The sequence below is a fragment of the Strix aluco genome, chromosome W, assembly GCF_031877795.1.
Source record: "Strix aluco isolate bStrAlu1 chromosome W, bStrAlu1.hap1, whole genome shotgun sequence".
Taxonomy (NCBI): domain Eukaryota; kingdom Metazoa; phylum Chordata; class Aves; order Strigiformes; family Strigidae; genus Strix; species Strix aluco.
This window is the reverse complement of record NC_133970.1, coordinates 29214718-29233043: the sequence shown is the minus strand read 5'-3', so window position 1 is coordinate 29233043 and position 18326 is coordinate 29214718. Positions and strand designations below refer to the sequence as shown.

Below are 18326 nucleotides of genomic sequence, written 5' to 3'. Positions count from 1 at the left end.
TTGTCAATGCCCCCTTCCCTAGAAAGGGATCCCAGCTGCTTGGCTTCCTTACCCTCTAATTCCGCTATCCCATCATCAGAGCAGCCAGGTAACAAGGCGCTTGCCTGGATGGTGGCTGAAGTCCTTTTGCATGTCTCGCAGCTCACTCAGGGATAGGGATCGGGTGATTACCACTGGTTCTGCCTCCTCCTCCTGTTCTCGTAATGGCCCTGGTTCATTGTCATCCCTTACAACACGAGGTGATTTTTTTGTATATTTCTCCTTATGTATGGGAGCAACTGACACATCACGGGTTGGTTCTCTGGTTCAGCTGCAGTACCTGTCGTCGGGGTCAGCTTAGCTGCAATACCTGCTGCCAGAGTTGGAGTGGCTGCAGCGCTTGTCATGGGGGTTGTAGTGGCTACAGTTTCTGTTGTGGACATTGGAGTGACTGCAGCACCTGTCATTTTGTTATCAGATCCAGAGACCTTCTCTTCCCTTTGGGGGTACTGAACAGTGTTTAATAGCACTCGGTAGACATGGGCCAAGCCCCGTCATGTTGCAGCAATCTGTGTCTCTCTGGAACTGCCAGGATGACAGCATGCTTTTTCCAAGTATTTTACTAGTTTTTCGGGATTCTGCACTTGTTCAGGGGTGAAGTTCCAAAACACTGGAAGTGCCCACTGTCCTAGGTACTTTCCCATGCTATCCCACACCCCCAGCCACTCATAACTCTCCAGCCTTGGGGTAGATCTCTGGGTGATACTCTTAAATAGTTGCTTAACCCTGAACAAAATCTGAACCACATGCAGGGACATGCTGACTCCTAGCAATAAGACCATGTTAGTTTCAGCATTCCAAGGATACTCAAAATTCTCAAAGTTTTCAAATGCTGTTGTAATTAGCCTGGAGAAGGGGAAGGGGAGGGGAGGTGTCTCCCCCATGGATTGGCTCTCCGAGAAAAGGTAAAGGGTGTAATTGTCAACGCTTTCCGCTAGATGGCCCCCGAAGTACAGAGGAGACACAATGCTATGTACAGATACCGGACTGGTTAACTTTATCATGCCATAAACCAGTGTTACATAGCACAGCAAAGCAAAAATCTTATTCCACTTCCCACGGGTGATAAGCAGCAGCATAGGGACTATATATTACAAGTGAGATGATGCATAGCACAACTCTAAGAATGAAAGCCAAGACTCTAGGAGCCAATAAATCGACATTATGACAAGCAATTGCTAAGCCAATAAAATGAATGCTTATAAGAAATTCGTTATAACACACTCTGATCAGATCTGTCGTTATCTCAACCCTTCGAGCCCCACATTGGGTGCCAGAAAGGACTGTCATGGTTTAAACCTGACTGGCAGCCAAACACCACACAGCTGCTCGCTCTCCCTCCCCCTCCGGGGGGATAGGAAAGAGAACTGGAGAGATAAAGGGAGACTATTAGGTTGAGATAAAAACAATTTAATAATTGAAATAGAATAAAAAATTGAAAATTGAAATAGATTAATAACAATAATAGAAAGTACAAACAGGTAATGCACAGTACGATTGCTCACCACCCGCCAACTGATACCCAGCCTGTTCCCGGCTAGTGATCCCTAAGAAAACCAAGATCCCAAAACCACAATCCTGGAAGCAAGAGAGAACCCACTCCTTCCTGGCCGACCGTCCTTTATATACTGAGCATAACATTACATGATATGGAATATTTCATTGGCCAATTTGGGTCTGGTGCTGTGGCTCTGCTCCCTCCCAGCTTCTTGTACACCTGCACACTGGGGAGTTGGAAAGTCCTTGATCTCTTAGCAACAACTGATAAATCAGTGTATTATCAACATTCTTCTCATACCAAATCCCATACTGAATCCAAAGCACAGCACTATTCTAGCTACTGAGAAGAAAGATTAACTCCATTCCAGCCGAAACCAGGACAACCTACCATCAGAAATGAAAAAAAAAAAAAAAAAAGAAAAAGCCTTCTTTGCTGTTGGATTTTTCTTCTGTAAATTTGCAAATTAGGCTGACCTCATGCTTAGGCCTCATGCTTACTTGGTATTCTGAAGTGATAGATGATGGCATAAATTCTTCAATATTGCAAGGAGATCATGACATAATATATTCAATGTGAATGTCTTAAATTTGTTTGTATAAAATCTATCTAGAAGATTACCTCTTACCTGCCTACTGATTTGAACCTTCTACTTAGTTAGCTTTTCCAACTGGAATCTGGTCCTGAAATAGTGGCAAGGAAGAATTTTGGGAAGGTGATGTACTTACTATCCTATTTTAATCTTATATGAACACATCTTTCTTATGAATCACATTTTCAGTCCAGTATTTTAGTATAAAATGACATGTTTTCCTTCAGGAACCAAAGAAGTACAACTGAGTTTCAAAATGCTTATTTGGAATCCTAGGGAGCATAATGCAGAAATGCATATATTGAAGAACTATCTCATGCAAAGAAAGGCATCTTATAATCTTCATATTCTTTGGTTTTCCTATGGTAGTCACTTGTTTTATCTGATCAGTTACCAGTGAATCTAGTATTCTGCTTAAGCTCTATGAGTAAATGCTTGCTTGTGTATTGCACTTCTTTATGGTCATTACACAGTGCTGAAATTTGCTAGTTGTAAACCAGCACTTATGAGTGTAAAGTATAACCTATTTAGTCAGCATAGGTAATAATCTTATTACTAAAATAACTATTTGTGTTACTTAGTGCCATTCACTGTTGATATCAATAAACCTTTCTCACTGATGAAAGGTTTGAACTTGGGATTTGGATGAATCAAAGTCAGGAGAGACAGTCTATGACACATTCATTCTTGTGGGCATTGTGCACATTCCTATCAAGAAGCCAAATTAAAAAAAAAAAAAAAGTTGCATCAGTTCTGCCAAAAGAATAAATTATACATGTAATTACATGAGTTAGAAATAGCACCTGAAATGGAATTATGAATCTGCTATGTTTGTGAGAGAGTCTGTTTTCTCCCATTATTCTCTTCAGATGAGCTATAGACTTCATTTGTATTTATCTGTATGAAGGCAAGGTTAGCACAAGGTAGTGCTGGGAATAGATAAAGAATTTCAGTGAATTCTGATAGCACTGATCCATTCAGAAAACTGACAGTGCACCTCATTCTTTTAAAAGGCAGTATAACTGAGTATAATCACTGAGATGAAAGGAAAATGGAATTCAAATTGTAAGGGGTCAAGAGTGTCAGAGCAAGACACTTCAGATTTTTGAAAACTGACAGGATGCAACATTTCCCACATGGATTTTCTTACAGATACTCCATCAACAGGAGAGAAAAGCAATATACTGTCTGTTTAGGCACAGTTTTGGGTACAGAGAACATATTTCTGTGTCTTCAAAGTCAGGAGAGGATTCTGTCCCATTTATGAGGAGCTTGTTTGTTCATAAATACAGTAAGAGGCTAAAAGTGCTAAGACAGTTGAAGCAAACTGTGGAAATTCTTTCAAGTGAACTTTGTATATAGGATTCTAGTATAAGAAAAAATGAGAGGTTATTATTGAAGTCCATCAGTCTTAGCTAGGGCTTTGCTCTATTGATTGACTGTCTAATATAAAAGGGAAATTTAAAAACTGTGAGTTAGAAATCTTTTTATGAATCTTTCCATTTTTGAAGTAGGTTTAAAATAATGCTCTTGATGATGAAGTATTTTTAAAGTGTAAGCATAAATCTTTAATTTAGAACCTGTGTTTCTCTTGAGCTTTAACCATCTGTGCCACTTTTGCAATTTCAGTTATTATATTGAGATTAAATTGGAACTATTTTCCTGAGTTAAGGTTGCCCAGTGTTTCCCATTTTAAGGTCCTGATTTCAGTTATATATAACCTTGACAAAGAGTAATCATTTGGTCTGAAATTTTCCATGTAATTTGCTTTAAAAAAAGGTTTTAAGAAAATTCCCTTCCAGCTATTTCTTAAACTGAGTCTAGGGTAAAAAAAGTTTGACTGTTCGTTTTTAACTTTTACATTGAGATTTAGTGTGTCTGTGCTTTGGAGCAACAGCTAGAAATAGAATAAGTGGATAGCCATTCTTCTGGTACCAGGCCAATGCCTTTTATAAGGTTTTTTAAAAATCTCAGTTGGCATGTGTTCCATTGAGAGTTTTAAGAGTTTGGCAGCTCTATTCCCTATAGTTTCTTGGTTCACTAAATGTTCCCTAGACTCAGCTTTTAGAGGCTGATTAGGGTTTTCTCTGAAGTTGCTCTTATTAGGTGCTGACACCATTCATGCACCAACCTTGAAAATGGGAAGCCCGTCTTTTTTACTCTGTGTTCCTGCAGCAGAAGAAAAACAAGTGGAAGAGAAGCAGATTCACTGGATTGCAGTCCCCCTGCAGACTTTTGAGACATAGTGTCATAGCTCTACTATATTAAAAGTATATCGTGGTTTAACCCCAGCCAGCAACTAAACACCACACAGCTGCTCACTCACTCCCCCACACCCAGTGGGATGGGGGAGAAAATTGGAAGGATAGAAGTGAGAAAACCTTTGGGTTGAGATAAAGACAGTTTAATAGGTAAAGCAAAAGCCGTGAACACAAGTAAAGCAAAACAAGGAATTCGTTCACTACTTCCCATCGGCAGGCAGGTGTTCAGCCATCTCCAGGAAAGCAGGGTTTCATCACGTGTAATGGTTACTTGGGAAGATAAACGCCATCACTCCGAACATCCGCCCCTTCCTTCTTCTTCCCCCAGCTTTATATGCTGAGCAGACGTCATATGGTATGGAATATCCCTTTGGTCAGTTGGGGTCAGCTGTCCCGGCTGTGTCCCCTCCCAACTTCTTGTTCACCCCCTGCCTACTTGCTGGCTGGGTTGTGTGAGAAGCAGAAAAGGCTTTGACTCTGTGTAAGCACTGCTCAGCAGTAACAAAAACATCCCTGTATTACCAAATCTGTTTTCAGCACAAATCCAAAACATAACCCCATACTAGATACTATGAAGAAAATTAACTCTATCCCAGCCAAAACCAGCACAAAGTAGTACATCATCACTGGGATTGGCAGACATATTAAAATCATTAGCCTGGGTACCATGCTAACCATAACTGCCTGTATTAACCTAAGATAATGTAAGGCTTCCCTATATGTACAATCACAGTTGATCCTAAAACTAGCAACTGACCCAGGGTTTTTCTTGCTGTTGTTTCTGTGTTGTTGCCCCTCAGCTGGCTATGTGCACTGTCTTATGGGTAGTCCCATTTCATTCTTCCTCTGGAGAAGGCACAGTAAGGAATGTGATGCAGGTACCTATATCTCCTAAGGAACTTCTCCTCAGAAAGCCATCATTATCTACATGCAAATGGACAATTGATTGTTTTCTTATTCGCACTTACTATTTTCTGTGTCTTGGAAAAGGATGATACTCTGCAGGCTCTGGACTCTGTCATCACTGTGTGCACTGCAGATTTGATACAGGTACACAAATACACCATTGCTGATGAACATATGGCTTCTTATCCTGCTGTTAGTCTAAAGAAATATATCCACCACATCATATCACAACTGCACTTACTCTCGATTCTTTTGTGGGTGCACTTCAGAGTCTTGTTCCCTGAAGAAAGAAATAAAAGACCACCCATTTTCTTTATCTGGGTAAAGTGAAAGCTTTAACAAACTGGATGCACAGTCTCACTTTTGCAGCAGAGGGCTATCAATTACAAAATTAATAATATTATTTGAGCAAAACTTCTTTGTCATGTCTGCTTCTTAACTCCATTCTGTAAGGTAGCACCATAGCTAAAAATAGCACACTTGCTCTTTCAGGAATGTAATTTCACACTTTTCAAAAATAAAATGTGAACTGTAGATTTGTTTCATAATATTTCAGCATACATGGAAACATAAAGGCAGAGGCTGCTACTACTTTGGGAAGTTAGATGAGCAGGAGGTCATTAACTATTAATTTTGGAATTTGACCAAGATACAGCACAGAATCTGTTGTATTTGTGAGAAGAGCTAGAATATGTCAAGTACACATAAGATTTTACCTGGCCTGGAACAACAGACCATCACCCCAGCACTGAAAGGCGTGCTCAATTCTGAAAGGAAAAAAATGGTATTCACCAAATCTAGCATGTCAAGGTTATTTATTGTTCTGCTATGCTTAGTTGAAGATAATACATTAAATCACAACAGAAGGAAGCAAATCAATTTATTTTTATCTAAAATTAAGGCATATTTTTCCATTTTAAAATAAAATCTAAAGAGCTTTGGCTCATAACAGCAAAAACTTTTCCATACAAAAATCTGAACCTATCTAAGCAACAGTAAAGTGTTGACAAGACTCATTTCAATATTCTTTTTTGCCAAAGGGATAACTTGGCAAAAGCAGAGTGTGAAAGGTTTGGGGATCCATATTTTTCCAAAAAATATTAATCTAGTTTAATTTAATTATCATATTCAATAATCAGTTTGATCATGGCAAGACAACACATCCATCTTTGTTCCATTCCAATGCTCTTTATTGATCATTTCCTTTCCATCTTTACCTTGGTCTCATCTCGTGTCTTTCACATCCTGTTTCTTGCATTTGGAATCCTGCCATTCTCCCGTGTGCCAATATATCTCTGCTTCCTCGTTTTCAAAGTCTTCAAAATAGCTTTCTGAGGAAGTTTTCCAGAAGAGCTATCAGTTATCACCTCTGTCTCAGTTCTCCACTTTGTTGTTGTTTGTTTCTAGGAAGAATTGCCTTTGTACAATATTGTAAAAAAATTACGTGGGACAAAGTATCTAAGTATGCTCTGAGCCCACTGCTTGCAATTAACAGACTATTAAATTTGTACACCAGTATCCTGTATTCTTCCCTAAAAAACAATAATAAGAAGATAATCCAAAAGATGGCTGTAGCCACTCAAAAAGTCTTTAAATCCTGACTCATGAAGAGACTAGGATGCATTGCAAAAACTATGGAGATGTTGCACTAATACAAACTGAACAGCATAAAGAAGAGCCAAACATAAGCTACTAAAGATGATGTTGGGAAGGCAAATGTTACTACACTGAAAAGAATTTTTAAAAGATATAGCTTTAAATGGAAAACTTCTGAAGTTGTAGAATTTGTGAGTTTGAGATGTTTAAGGTGTATATGTTTATGATATCAATAATGTACTGAAGTTAGTTTGTTAATGACTGTTGGAATGGAAGGATCCAGTGTGTCTTTCCACATCATTGGTGGATGACAGGAAACTTCAGAATGTAATTGGTTTGAGTTATGGGCTCTTAATGAGTTTTAGTAAGCATTTTGTTTTCAGTGTCATTCTACCTCTCTTCTTTATCCAGTACCTACATTAAGATATTGATGGAAAAAGAGAACTGTGACAATTAGTGTAAAAAAAAGGCTAATCAGCAGTTTTGATCATAGAAAGATATTTTCGCAACATTTTATTAATTGCACATCTCTTTAGACAGAGGTCTATTGCATATGCCCTTAATGCTACTAATAATTGACCTTTGACTTATGATATTTTTTAATTGCTATTTTTTTTTTTTAGAGAATCTTGGCTTTAGCCAGATTAAGTTTGTCCTGTCTTTCTTTCAGATGGATATCATTGGGTGAAATTGAATAGCAATCAGAAATTAGTAGCAGAAGTGAGAAATTCCTGATATGCCATCTGGAACCCAGAAAATAACTGTAAGCACAGAACTGAGATCTAATTCTGAAGCAATCAAGTGAAGTAAAGTTTTGTTTGATGTGCTAATTGAATGATCAGTACTAGGTCAGCTAAAGAAAAGGCTACTAGAGCAGAAACAGAAAGTTTACATTACAGTGAAAGAGCTAGATGCTGATCAGGAAGCACATGATATTCTTTTATAGCAGGGTGTTAACAAGGTTATTTGAAGAGTACATCATCATCAGAACCTGTAAAAGTGTGAGACATGTCAAAAGTGTGTGTCCATATGCACAATTGGATTGTTAAACACTGGGGTCCATTTCTGTAACTCCTGATTTTCAGGAATGAAATGGTTATGGTGTAGACCATTTAGATATTTATGCACAGGATAGGCACAACAAGCAGAGGGCATCTTCATGTCACATCCCTCTTAAAATCCTCTGTTGCAATAGGCATCTTCACACTGACTATGCAACCTGGGAAAGAAGAATAACTCCCATTAACACAGCCAATATTCCTGTCCATGGAGTCATTAGGGCAGGTAATGGGGTTGTAGGTAACACAGGACAAGTTGGCTGATTTATAAGTGATGGGAAAGTGTGAATAAACCAGAAAACTGTTTGTTATGCTTTGTTTATAAATTTATCATAGGCCCCATAAGGGTGGGGTCATGCATAAACTAGTGGAACACAAGTTGTAATTTTAAAACTTATAACTATGTGTCCCACAGCACTACAAGATATCTAGGGCATAGAGACTACTTTTTAGATGGTTTATAGCAACAATTATTCATGTCTCTCCTCTCATAACCAAGATTTACAAAGAAAGCAATTTGATACTTCCAAAATGAAAAGTGTCTCTTTTTCTTAATTCATCCTGTGATATTGTGGCTTTTCTTTGATTTTTGGAGAAACATTTATTGCATTCTTCCAACAATTCTCTGCTATTTTGGTAAGATTTTTTTTTTCAAATTAGACCATATTTGTCATATTCAAACTGCTGGTTATGTAGCAATCATTATTCATCTTGTTAGCAATATCATTTTGCTAAAAAGGCAAAACTAAATTGTCACCCCATTTGTATCATTATTGCATTCAGTGATATTTTTGCTTATTGCCCCTCTTGCACTGATTATTTATTTTGAACAGTTATTTTTGGCACTGTATCATTATGGAAAAAGAATAGAGTCTGAATTCTTTACTTTTTCCAGGATTAGCCCAATTGTCACCAGGGAGACCACTTGTGGAATGAAGAAATCAGATTTGGCCAAAAATTATGATTTACCAGTTCTAAGCAGCTTGAATAGTGATATTTGTTCTTGTTTAAAGATTCAGTTTAATCTCAAATGAATATTGCTGTAATATAATTTAATATACTTGTTCTGTTTCATTTTTTCTCATTTACCTTGTTTCATAAACATTTTGAGAAGCCTGAAAGAAGAGGGCTATATCTCAGAGTATAAATAGTTTGTTGAGGACACAGCGTACATTATTTTTTGTCTGTCAGACAATTTTGTATCTAATTGTTCTCACTTCTGCTTATTCTGACATGATTTTGAGTATTGTCTGGTATGTATAATCCTAAGGCAATTTCAGATGAGATCCATAAAAAATTTTCTCTTGGAAGGAAATTGCCCAGTTTTTTAAATCAATCCATTATCAAGCAGAGTTAGTACTGTTCTTGATAATGTATTTGTTCATTTCAAGATGTTTAGCTATTAATTCTTCTGAGATGAATGAAGTGATAAACCAATTAACATCAATGATATCTTGTCTGGATCTGTGGCCCACAAACAACTGTTTACTCACTTAGGATGCAATTTTGACATGTTTTACAAGTATTTGACCAATTCTGTGGGTTTTTTCAGATGCTTTAAAATTGGCTGATAGGATGTCCTGTTTAAAAACAAAACAAAGCAAAAAATCCTTCTTCTTTCTCCAAATGAACCGCTATTTTGCCTTCAGCCCAGTTTCTTTTTTGTTTTTTTTTTTGTTTGTTGTTGTTTAAGTGTCTGGAAGAAATTATGGGCAAACAGTTTGCAGACCTATTTTGTTTCAAATGAGGTGTCTACTTTAGAAAGGAAATTTCAGTCTGTCAATAACGCAATTCTTAGTGTAGTGAAGGTCCTATAGTAGGCTATAGAAATGTTGTTCTTATGCTGTTAAATCTCTTAGATGTAACAAACCATCATTCCTTAAGAAGAAAATGTAAAAACGTATATCTCATGAATCCTAGAGTAAGCAAACAGATGTGGAGATCGTATAAGAGACATTGATTTAACTATATACCTTTTTGTGTCCTGGAAATAAGACCTTTGATCAAAGATTTTCTGCCCCAGAAATTCTTGCCTTATTTTTTATGATTAGATAAGGATGGTACAACAGTGAATGGCTCATTTTTCAAGATCTGACATGGGTTTTGTTTTTAAAAGTAAACCATGATTTTGATACATAATCTCATTTTCTGACTGGATGACTAATTCCAGTTTATGGGAGTTCAGTATTATCAAGTAGAGGCTACTATATCCTTATATCCTTTATCCACCATTCCTCTTCAAATAATCAGTAGAGTGAACTCTAGCTTGAAACTCTCCTTTTAACGTTGATAGTATTTTAGTGCCTTATTTTTTACCAGTAGCATGGACAGCTTGCTTTATGTAATTACAGATTGTTTAGATCCCAGATTATAAATAATGCAGCTCTAGGGATTCCTGGAGGTCTTCCTGAAGGCCTGAAACATGTTTTTCTAAGACTTTACACAAGCTCCCAATAGAATTCCTGAGCTGGTATAATCTTATTGATTTTTTTTTCTTGAAGCATGTTATATGACAGTCCAAGCATACTCTATCTTACAAGCCCTTAATGATCATGAATGACATTTCCTTTTTTTGCAGTTGTTTTTACCAGCCCAGGTGGATAAAGTATTACTGTCATTCTAGTCCAATGGTCTAGTGTGAGATATGCCACCTTAAGGTAAAACTGTATCTATGGGCATATTAATGTTTTAATAAATGTTTAGGGCCAGAAGGCATCAGTTCTCCTTAAAAATAACATAATAGTTTAAACATGAGTACCCCCATACCTTGTACACAGACACAGAGAAATTAAAGGGTCACGAATTTACACAGTTTAGAAGAAATTTTAAAAAAATCTGAGTTCAATCAATAAGAGATTCAATTATAAATCATCTTCCTTCTTCAGATTATTCCAGCTCCAATTTATGTTTCAACAGCTAGCATAAACAGGACTTTTTGTGTTGATGACAGAAAAATATACACCACTTCCTGTGATGTCCCAACTGTAGCTAGAAAGGTGCTAGGTTGCATCAGCATACCCATGGGCCCCACACACTCACTGGGAAATGTTCTGCAATGGAAAAGATACACTCAGAAATAAAATGGTATTACTGCAAGGGTAGCAAAAAAAATGTGTATAGTGAAATGGTTTAGTACCCTTCTTTGGACTGTCCCTTACAACATAGTTGCATAAAAGAAGCCTGATTTTTTCTTGGCAACTCCTACTTGATTTGAAGCATATAGATTATAAGGCTGTTGGAAAGTAACATTTATGAAAGTCATATGTAAGTGAATGTCCTTTACATCCCAAGTTTTTCTCCATTATATAGAATTCTAGACCATGGTTCTGAAGCATAACTGCTTTTCATTTTCTGTATTTCCACCCAGACAGGTGAACTCCCTTTTCTTTAATACCCATCAATATATGTCTATATGTGCACTGAGGATAAGATAGGGGCAAGTTTTTTCTATAAACGGGTCAATTATAGTTTTGCAATAACTTCTGTGTACCTACTGCATTCTCCTGAACATGTATTCGATTGTTTCTTAAAAGCTTGATTTCAGCTCACAGGATAAGCAAGATTCTACTTCCATAGTTAAGTGCCATATAGCACTGATTACTCAAGTATTTCTTAAAAATATATATACTTTTGAGAAAACAAGTTCTGGAAGATGCGAAACACTACAGGTGGAGGGGGGGGCAGAAGCCAACTGACACAGCATTTGCTTGTGCACATCAAACAGAGAGATGAGTGATATTTTTCTGTCTTCCAATGTCAGGGGGAATCATAGAAGAATTGGATATTTCTGTATGTTTCTTATTATCCTATATCTGTTCTCCAAATAAATTCTTGTTGAAATTTCTAATAACTAGGCTCATAGTCTGAATTCATAGTATGGATGCATTGTCTTTCACTGTCATGGCAGACAAGGAATCCATTATTAGGAATCCGTTAAAGGAATTCACCTTTGTGCTATCAGACACTTGCTCTGTAACTATTCAAATTCAGTGCTGGCAATTTGGGCTTCTTTAAGAATATATGGAGCCATAGCAAATTCCAAGACTGGGGTAATAGACAAGTGAATAACAACAGAGTCATCTGAAATGGCTTCAACAGGAGTTAAAATCCTAAAGGAATTTCCAGCTTGAGGGCTTAGTTACTAAGATTTAGTAAAGCTATTCAGTGAGCCATCAATTTGCTTTTCTTTAGCTTTGACTGGTCAAGGTAGGTAATCACATATAGTGGTTGGTTGTCATACAAATTACCTCTGGGTGAAATGTACTTTGCTTAGCAAAGCATTAGAAGTTTTATACAACAGAATACTGCTCATATGTCTTTATATTCTGCTTAATGCAAACCTTCTAGCTGAATAAACAATTTTATATAGTAATTCTGTAAAATCAGGACATACTATTTTGAATAGAACAAAGGAGACCATGGAAGAGAAATAGCAATTTTTTTTTGTTTGGATATTTTATCCCTCCATTCCGGTGAAATGTTTGATTTTTTACTTTGTCTTTCCCCCTTTTCATAGTCCATTTCTGACCTGGAGAGACATACAGCATATTATTGTCAGGACTTCACGTACAGGACATCTGAATGCTAATGACTGGAAAACCAATGCAGCTGGTTATAAGGGTGAGAGCTTCCTTTCTTCTTTGTCATCAGAGGCAACATAATTTTTGACATTTTTTAAGAGGAAATAATCTCAAGTAGTTTGGTTGACTCTGTGTTGTGCATAGCTTTGAGTCTTTACATTAACAAAAGGGGCCTATTTTCTCCTTTATAAAGAAATGCTCTAAAAATGGCTAAAACCAAAAATGCAGCTACAAAAGGCGTTGGCCAGATCCTGGTAGTCCCTTTTGGTCCTAATTTGTGCAGTATTGGCAGAAAACCAAGTAAATCAGGTGTTTTAAAATTTATCCTTGTATAGCTAGTATACTCATAAAATAGCCTAGAGTTGGAGTTGTAGCAGTTACCGGATTCAGACCACATTCTCATTTAGGACTGCTGACAATTTTGATTAAAAAATGACAAAACAGTGTTCTCCAATTTCAGAATTATATGAATCACCCTACATTTTTCAATATTTAAGATTTAGGACAAAACCAAATGTTGAGTTATCAAGACTTAATGGGACAGAAATCATACTCTTCAATCATCTCTAATGTAGGTTTCTAAAATTTTGTAGTGTCTTATATTTTTGTATTAAAATTACCTCTTTAGGCTGTATCTTCTATAATGTGAGCAGAAGTACACAATTGTGCCACTAAATAAGACATATATTTTCAAGACAGGTTAAAACTGGACCTTGAATCCATACAATGTTGTATTTCAACATGGGTTGGGTTCTGATTTCCATTCACTAAACTGTTAACTGCTTTCAGTCTGGATTGCATCTAAAAAAAAAACCCAGAATGTCTTATTTCTGGTTCTCCTTTCATGAGAATTCTGCCCAGGACTGCAGAACTTCTTTTAAGATGAGCATATGTCTCGAGATTTGAACTGTTTTGTGCTAGGATCTCTTGAGACCAGAATATAATATATAAGAACCATCAAATATTTACACTAGTTTCATTGAAAAACTGAAGCCTAGTGTTAATCTATTCTAGATTGAGGCACTGCTACCATAGAGAATCTTTAATATATCTTTCTGACCTATGACAATTTTGCTGCAACTGAATATAAACCAAACAAAAACAACTTTTGTTTTTCAATCCAAACCAGACCCTAACTACAAAGAATAGATGTAGAAATGGGTATTTGACTCCAACCCCTTCACTATGTGAAGGTTTTGACCTGGTTTTGTCCCATTTACAACAAGCACATGCCCACATGCAAAAACACATACAGTGAGAAATAATAACTTACTTACAGTAACATTACAATATTTGTTATTGTGAAACATAACTCAGGATTTCAAAAGTTTTGGCAGGAAGTCATGACTGTATTATCATTTTGTTGGAGCTATCTGAAATTCAAACAATAGTTTTCAAGTAGCATAAAATAGAGTTGGCTTTTTTTCATTAACTCACTCTCAAAATTCTATCTTTTTGTGTTTTTCCACTTGTTTCCTGAGAGAGGCAGTCTATGATTCACTTCACAGCAGCTGTCACTCATTAGCAAAAGAGAAGTCACACTAACACACTATCATTAACAGCATTGGCAGCAGGACATGGACTGTTACACCACTGTAGCTAGCTTAATCTGAATCCTTGGAGCCACACATTTTTCTATTTGTTGTAGCAGATATATATAGAAGAGAAGGGGTGGAAAAGATTTTTTCCTCCACTTGTGCAAAATCATGAACACAGATAAGATCAACTGGGGGACTGGGAGTCACGAAATACAACTTGATCTGGCAGAACTCCACTGTAGACTCCATAGTGGAATTGAAAAAGAGGAAGACAAACTAAGTGCCTCAACCTATATGGAGCTCAGGAATCAACTTTAACCCAAATAAAAGCACTAGTTTTAACGAAATTATCTTGGCAAGTTAGGATGAGCAAATGCTTCCAATAAAATCCCAGCTCTCTTTAAACCTCTGTTGGTTTTAGAAGAAGAAAAAACAAAAGATTTAGATTAAATCACAACATTCAAAACTGGACTCATTGTTTGCACACCACTGCTGGCAAGATTGAAACAGTATGTTACTATTGCACATGGCAATATTTAGGATAATATTTGACTATTATCCTTCACTGTTGCCAAGAGTAACAAAAGAATGTTTTTTAATAGATCAATTACTCTGAGTTCCTTAAGGAAATGTATCATAATTTTGTTGATGACAAGATCCATATTTCTTCCAAGGCATGTTCTTAACAAGGTAAGGGTGAGTGTTGTCCCACAAGTGGGGTCATTTACCCGGTGTGCAAGACGCCAATATATACACAGAGCAGAGGTATTTCTTTATTCCATGTCTGCGCAGAGATGGGTGCTAGGTAGTAATTCCACAAAGCTAGCACACCGCACAAAAGAACTTCAATGTATTTATACACTTCAGACTACCTGAATACACATTTACTGTAATGACCATTGGGTAGTTTCTTATCGCTTTGTCCCTCATTGGTTAACAACGTGTCTTGTCTCGATTTAAAGTTACAGTGTCTTAATTCTTCTGCGCAAACTCAAATGGTGAGGAGGGGCATGTCTTCTTGGTCTTAAATTGAGTCGGTGGTCACTGACGATTTTCACTGACTTCATGCTTCTCAGGCAATCATCCAGCCTTTAGCAGTTTCTGGGGCAGAATGTTCCACTCTTATCAATCTTTTAGTTCCTCTTCAAGGGTATAGTCATTAGCAAGGCATGCATCATTTATACAAAGTTGGAGCAACTCACTCCCTTATCTCCTGGTTCCTTCTTTTGACCACAAACTCTTAAATCAGTGACTTACCCTGACATTGTTCTATTTACAAGTTCTTATTTCAGCAGAATGAGCAGAGTAGAAAATGTCATAGAGACATCTTGAGGAAGCTTTTTTTTTTTTTTAAATTAACGAAAGAGACTCACAAGAAACAATCTGTCTTTCTTCCATGCAAGAAGAAAGAAAAAAATGAGGATAAAAGGAGAGAGACTTGCTCTTTTAGAAATGAGAATTGAAAGGGTAAAAACAACAAAAACTTCAAAGAACCTCTCACTCAACAGAGGGTCAGCAAAGGCTGGTAGTTGAAAGTGGGTCAGCATGCCTTTTCAGTGGGATGTGTTTCCAGGCTGCATGGCAACATTGTCCCTCACTATAGTCCTTTGCAGTCTTTCTCTGTTGCAGAACACACAGAAGGAGCTCACAGATGTCATTACTGATTGCAAGATCTCCATATTTCTGTCTAACATTAATAAAAAGAAAGACTGTTTCATAAAAAGCACTTGAGCCAGCCAGTGATTTGCTAAAGCAATGCCAATTACTTGTTTAATTTTCTGTCAAGTAAACAGCATTCATTAAATGTATGTCAACAGAATAAAGAAAGGAATTGGGCAAGAATTTTTTATTGTTTTGGCTTGGTTTGGTTTGTTATCAGCCATCAGGAATTTATTACTTGATAGTCTCCAAAAGAAAGATCGAATACTCATTTCAGAGTATTTTTCATCTAGTCAGTTGTAAATATAATTTGTCACTAGATAGAGAACAATTTGGCTCACTTTGTCTTCAAAATCAGAAGGTTTTTATATAATTAAGCATCTAATTAGCCAGTTATTTAGAAAAAAATACTAGAGAATATCTCTTTTTGTGAAGATATGAAAATTGTTGAACTATTTCTGCTATGGCAGATTGGTAGGCAAAGGCTCATTGTTTTGTCAATTGTTTTGCCACTGCATTCATAAAAAGGGAACACTGCGTTAATGCTGATTTGTTTCTGGGCTGAAAGAAGCAAAATGAAACACTGCAGTTTTAAGAAAAATGATCAAATCACCTGAACAATTCTTTATATGTAACTGAAGCTCCATATACTGTCAAATAAAATTCTCTGGGGAAACAGACCATTCAGAGTGAAGGAATACTATTAATTTGCAGGGAGATTTTAGAGAACATCCTTCAGTCTTCTTGGCTCTAAAGCATAGATAATAACACTTAATACAGTGAAAAAAAATGCCACTGAAAGAAATGAAAATCAAAACTCTAGCTACTTTTTTCCTTTTCAGGATATTTTTAGGCCTGGTGAAGGTAGTCTTCCTACAGAAATTGAGAGCAATCTCTTTTGCCAGGAAATAATAACAGACTAGCAGAACTAAATCCCATCCATTTAGATTAGCCGAAGTATCACAGTTAGCTACTTTAGGAGAGAGAAGCGGCCTTTGAATATAATTTTTTAATTATAGTGTTCTAGTGTTTAATAAAACTGGTAATTATTCTTGTAAGCAGAGCATTGCCAATTCTGGGAATGATAAAGAGACAAGACTCTGTTCCTATGGTTGGTCAGATGTAAATTGCTGTAAGGCAACTGACTGGTAACCAGGCACAAATTCAGAGACCAGTGAGAAAATCTGAATAACAGCATGTACATTTCAGAGAAAATAAATAAGCTATCCATAAGCACCATGATGCATATTATAAATAATTATTTTAAATTATATTTTGAAAACATTGTTAAAAGCTGGTATAAGACTCCTGAAAATGGCAAACACTCAAAAACTGATATGTCAACCAAAGCTATTCATATATCAAAAAACCTTCCAATCTTACAGATTCCAGATGGTATTTGCATATGGCGCTAAGAGCCAATATCAAGTTCTACCCACCCCTACAGCCCATACACATGGTGCACAGAGCATGTAGAACATGGGCTTTGAGTTTGGCTATCAGTTTAGGGTTGTTTGGCTAGCTAATACCAAACACATGAAATCACATCGATTTTACTTTGTAAGAGTGGAACAGACTATCCTATGCAAATTAGACTAATGATTTTTTGTGATTGAAAAATGAAGATTGATGCCAGTGTCTTCTGGGTTCAACTTGTTGAGGAACATTGGCAAATTAAATCTCACATGACTTGTTTCTCTCACTCTCCAGGGGCTTTGTTGGCTCTAGGCAATGTTTCCTCACCAGGAATACCCCTAGGGCCATGTCCTCTGGCCACTGGATCCTCTCAGCAGGCCCATAGCTTCATTCCCAAGCCATGACACAGAGCTATTTCTGTAGCTTTACACCACCCAGGGAATCCTGTTAAGCTAGATTTTGCTTCCAGACACATTAGTCTTTGAAAAAGGCTCCAGCTCAGCAGTGTCACTCTCTAAACTACTGGTGTAATGATAACATCAGAAGAACCTGGCAAGGACATCAAACTATTAGAAAGTGTCCAGAGGAGGGAGACCAAGATGGTGAAAGGCCTTGAAGGCAAGATTTATGAGGAGCAGATGAAGTCACTTGGTTGTTCAGTTTAGGGAAGAGAAGGCTGAGGGGTGACCTCATCATGGTCTACAACTTCCTCAAGGGGGGCAGCAGAGAGGGAGGTGCTGATCTCCTCTCTCTGGTGACCAACGATAGGATATGAAGAAATGGTATGAAGCTGTGTCAGGGGAAGTTCAGATTGGACATTAGGAAAAGGTTCTTCACTGAGAAGGTGGTCAGTCATTGGAGCAGGATCCCCAGGGAAGTGGTCACAGCACCAAGCCTGTCCGAGCTCAAGGAGCATCTGTACAATGCTCCTAGTCATATGGTTTAGTTTTAGGTAGTCCTGTGAGGAGCAGGGAGTTGGACTTGATGATCCTTATGGGTCCCTTCCAACAGAATTAGATTCTATGATTCTATAATCTAGAGTCCTATTTTCCAGGCATTAAGTCACAGGATTTTAATATTGTGGGAATTACATTTATCAAGAAGCAGGTATATAACATGCCATTTCCAAATGTGAGGCACACAAACCAGAATCTTGAGTAGGCAACTGAGAGTAAGAGTCTGG

At 37.1% G+C, this 18326-nt stretch overlaps 1 protein-coding gene across 4 annotated transcripts in view; it reads left to right on the top strand.

Annotated features, from left to right (window-relative positions):
* Positions 1-18326, top strand: part of LOC141917749 (proprotein convertase subtilisin/kexin type 5-like) — a 256235-nt gene that overhangs the window by 174371 nt on the left and 63538 nt on the right. For all 4 annotated transcript variants that reach the window (XM_074811170.1, XM_074811169.1, XM_074811172.1 and 1 more), the window contains one exon: positions 12467-12570. In XM_074811170.1, coding sequence (XP_074667271.1) covers positions 12467-12570 — 104 coding nt within the window. The remainder of the gene's footprint in view (positions 1-12466; positions 12571-18326) is intronic.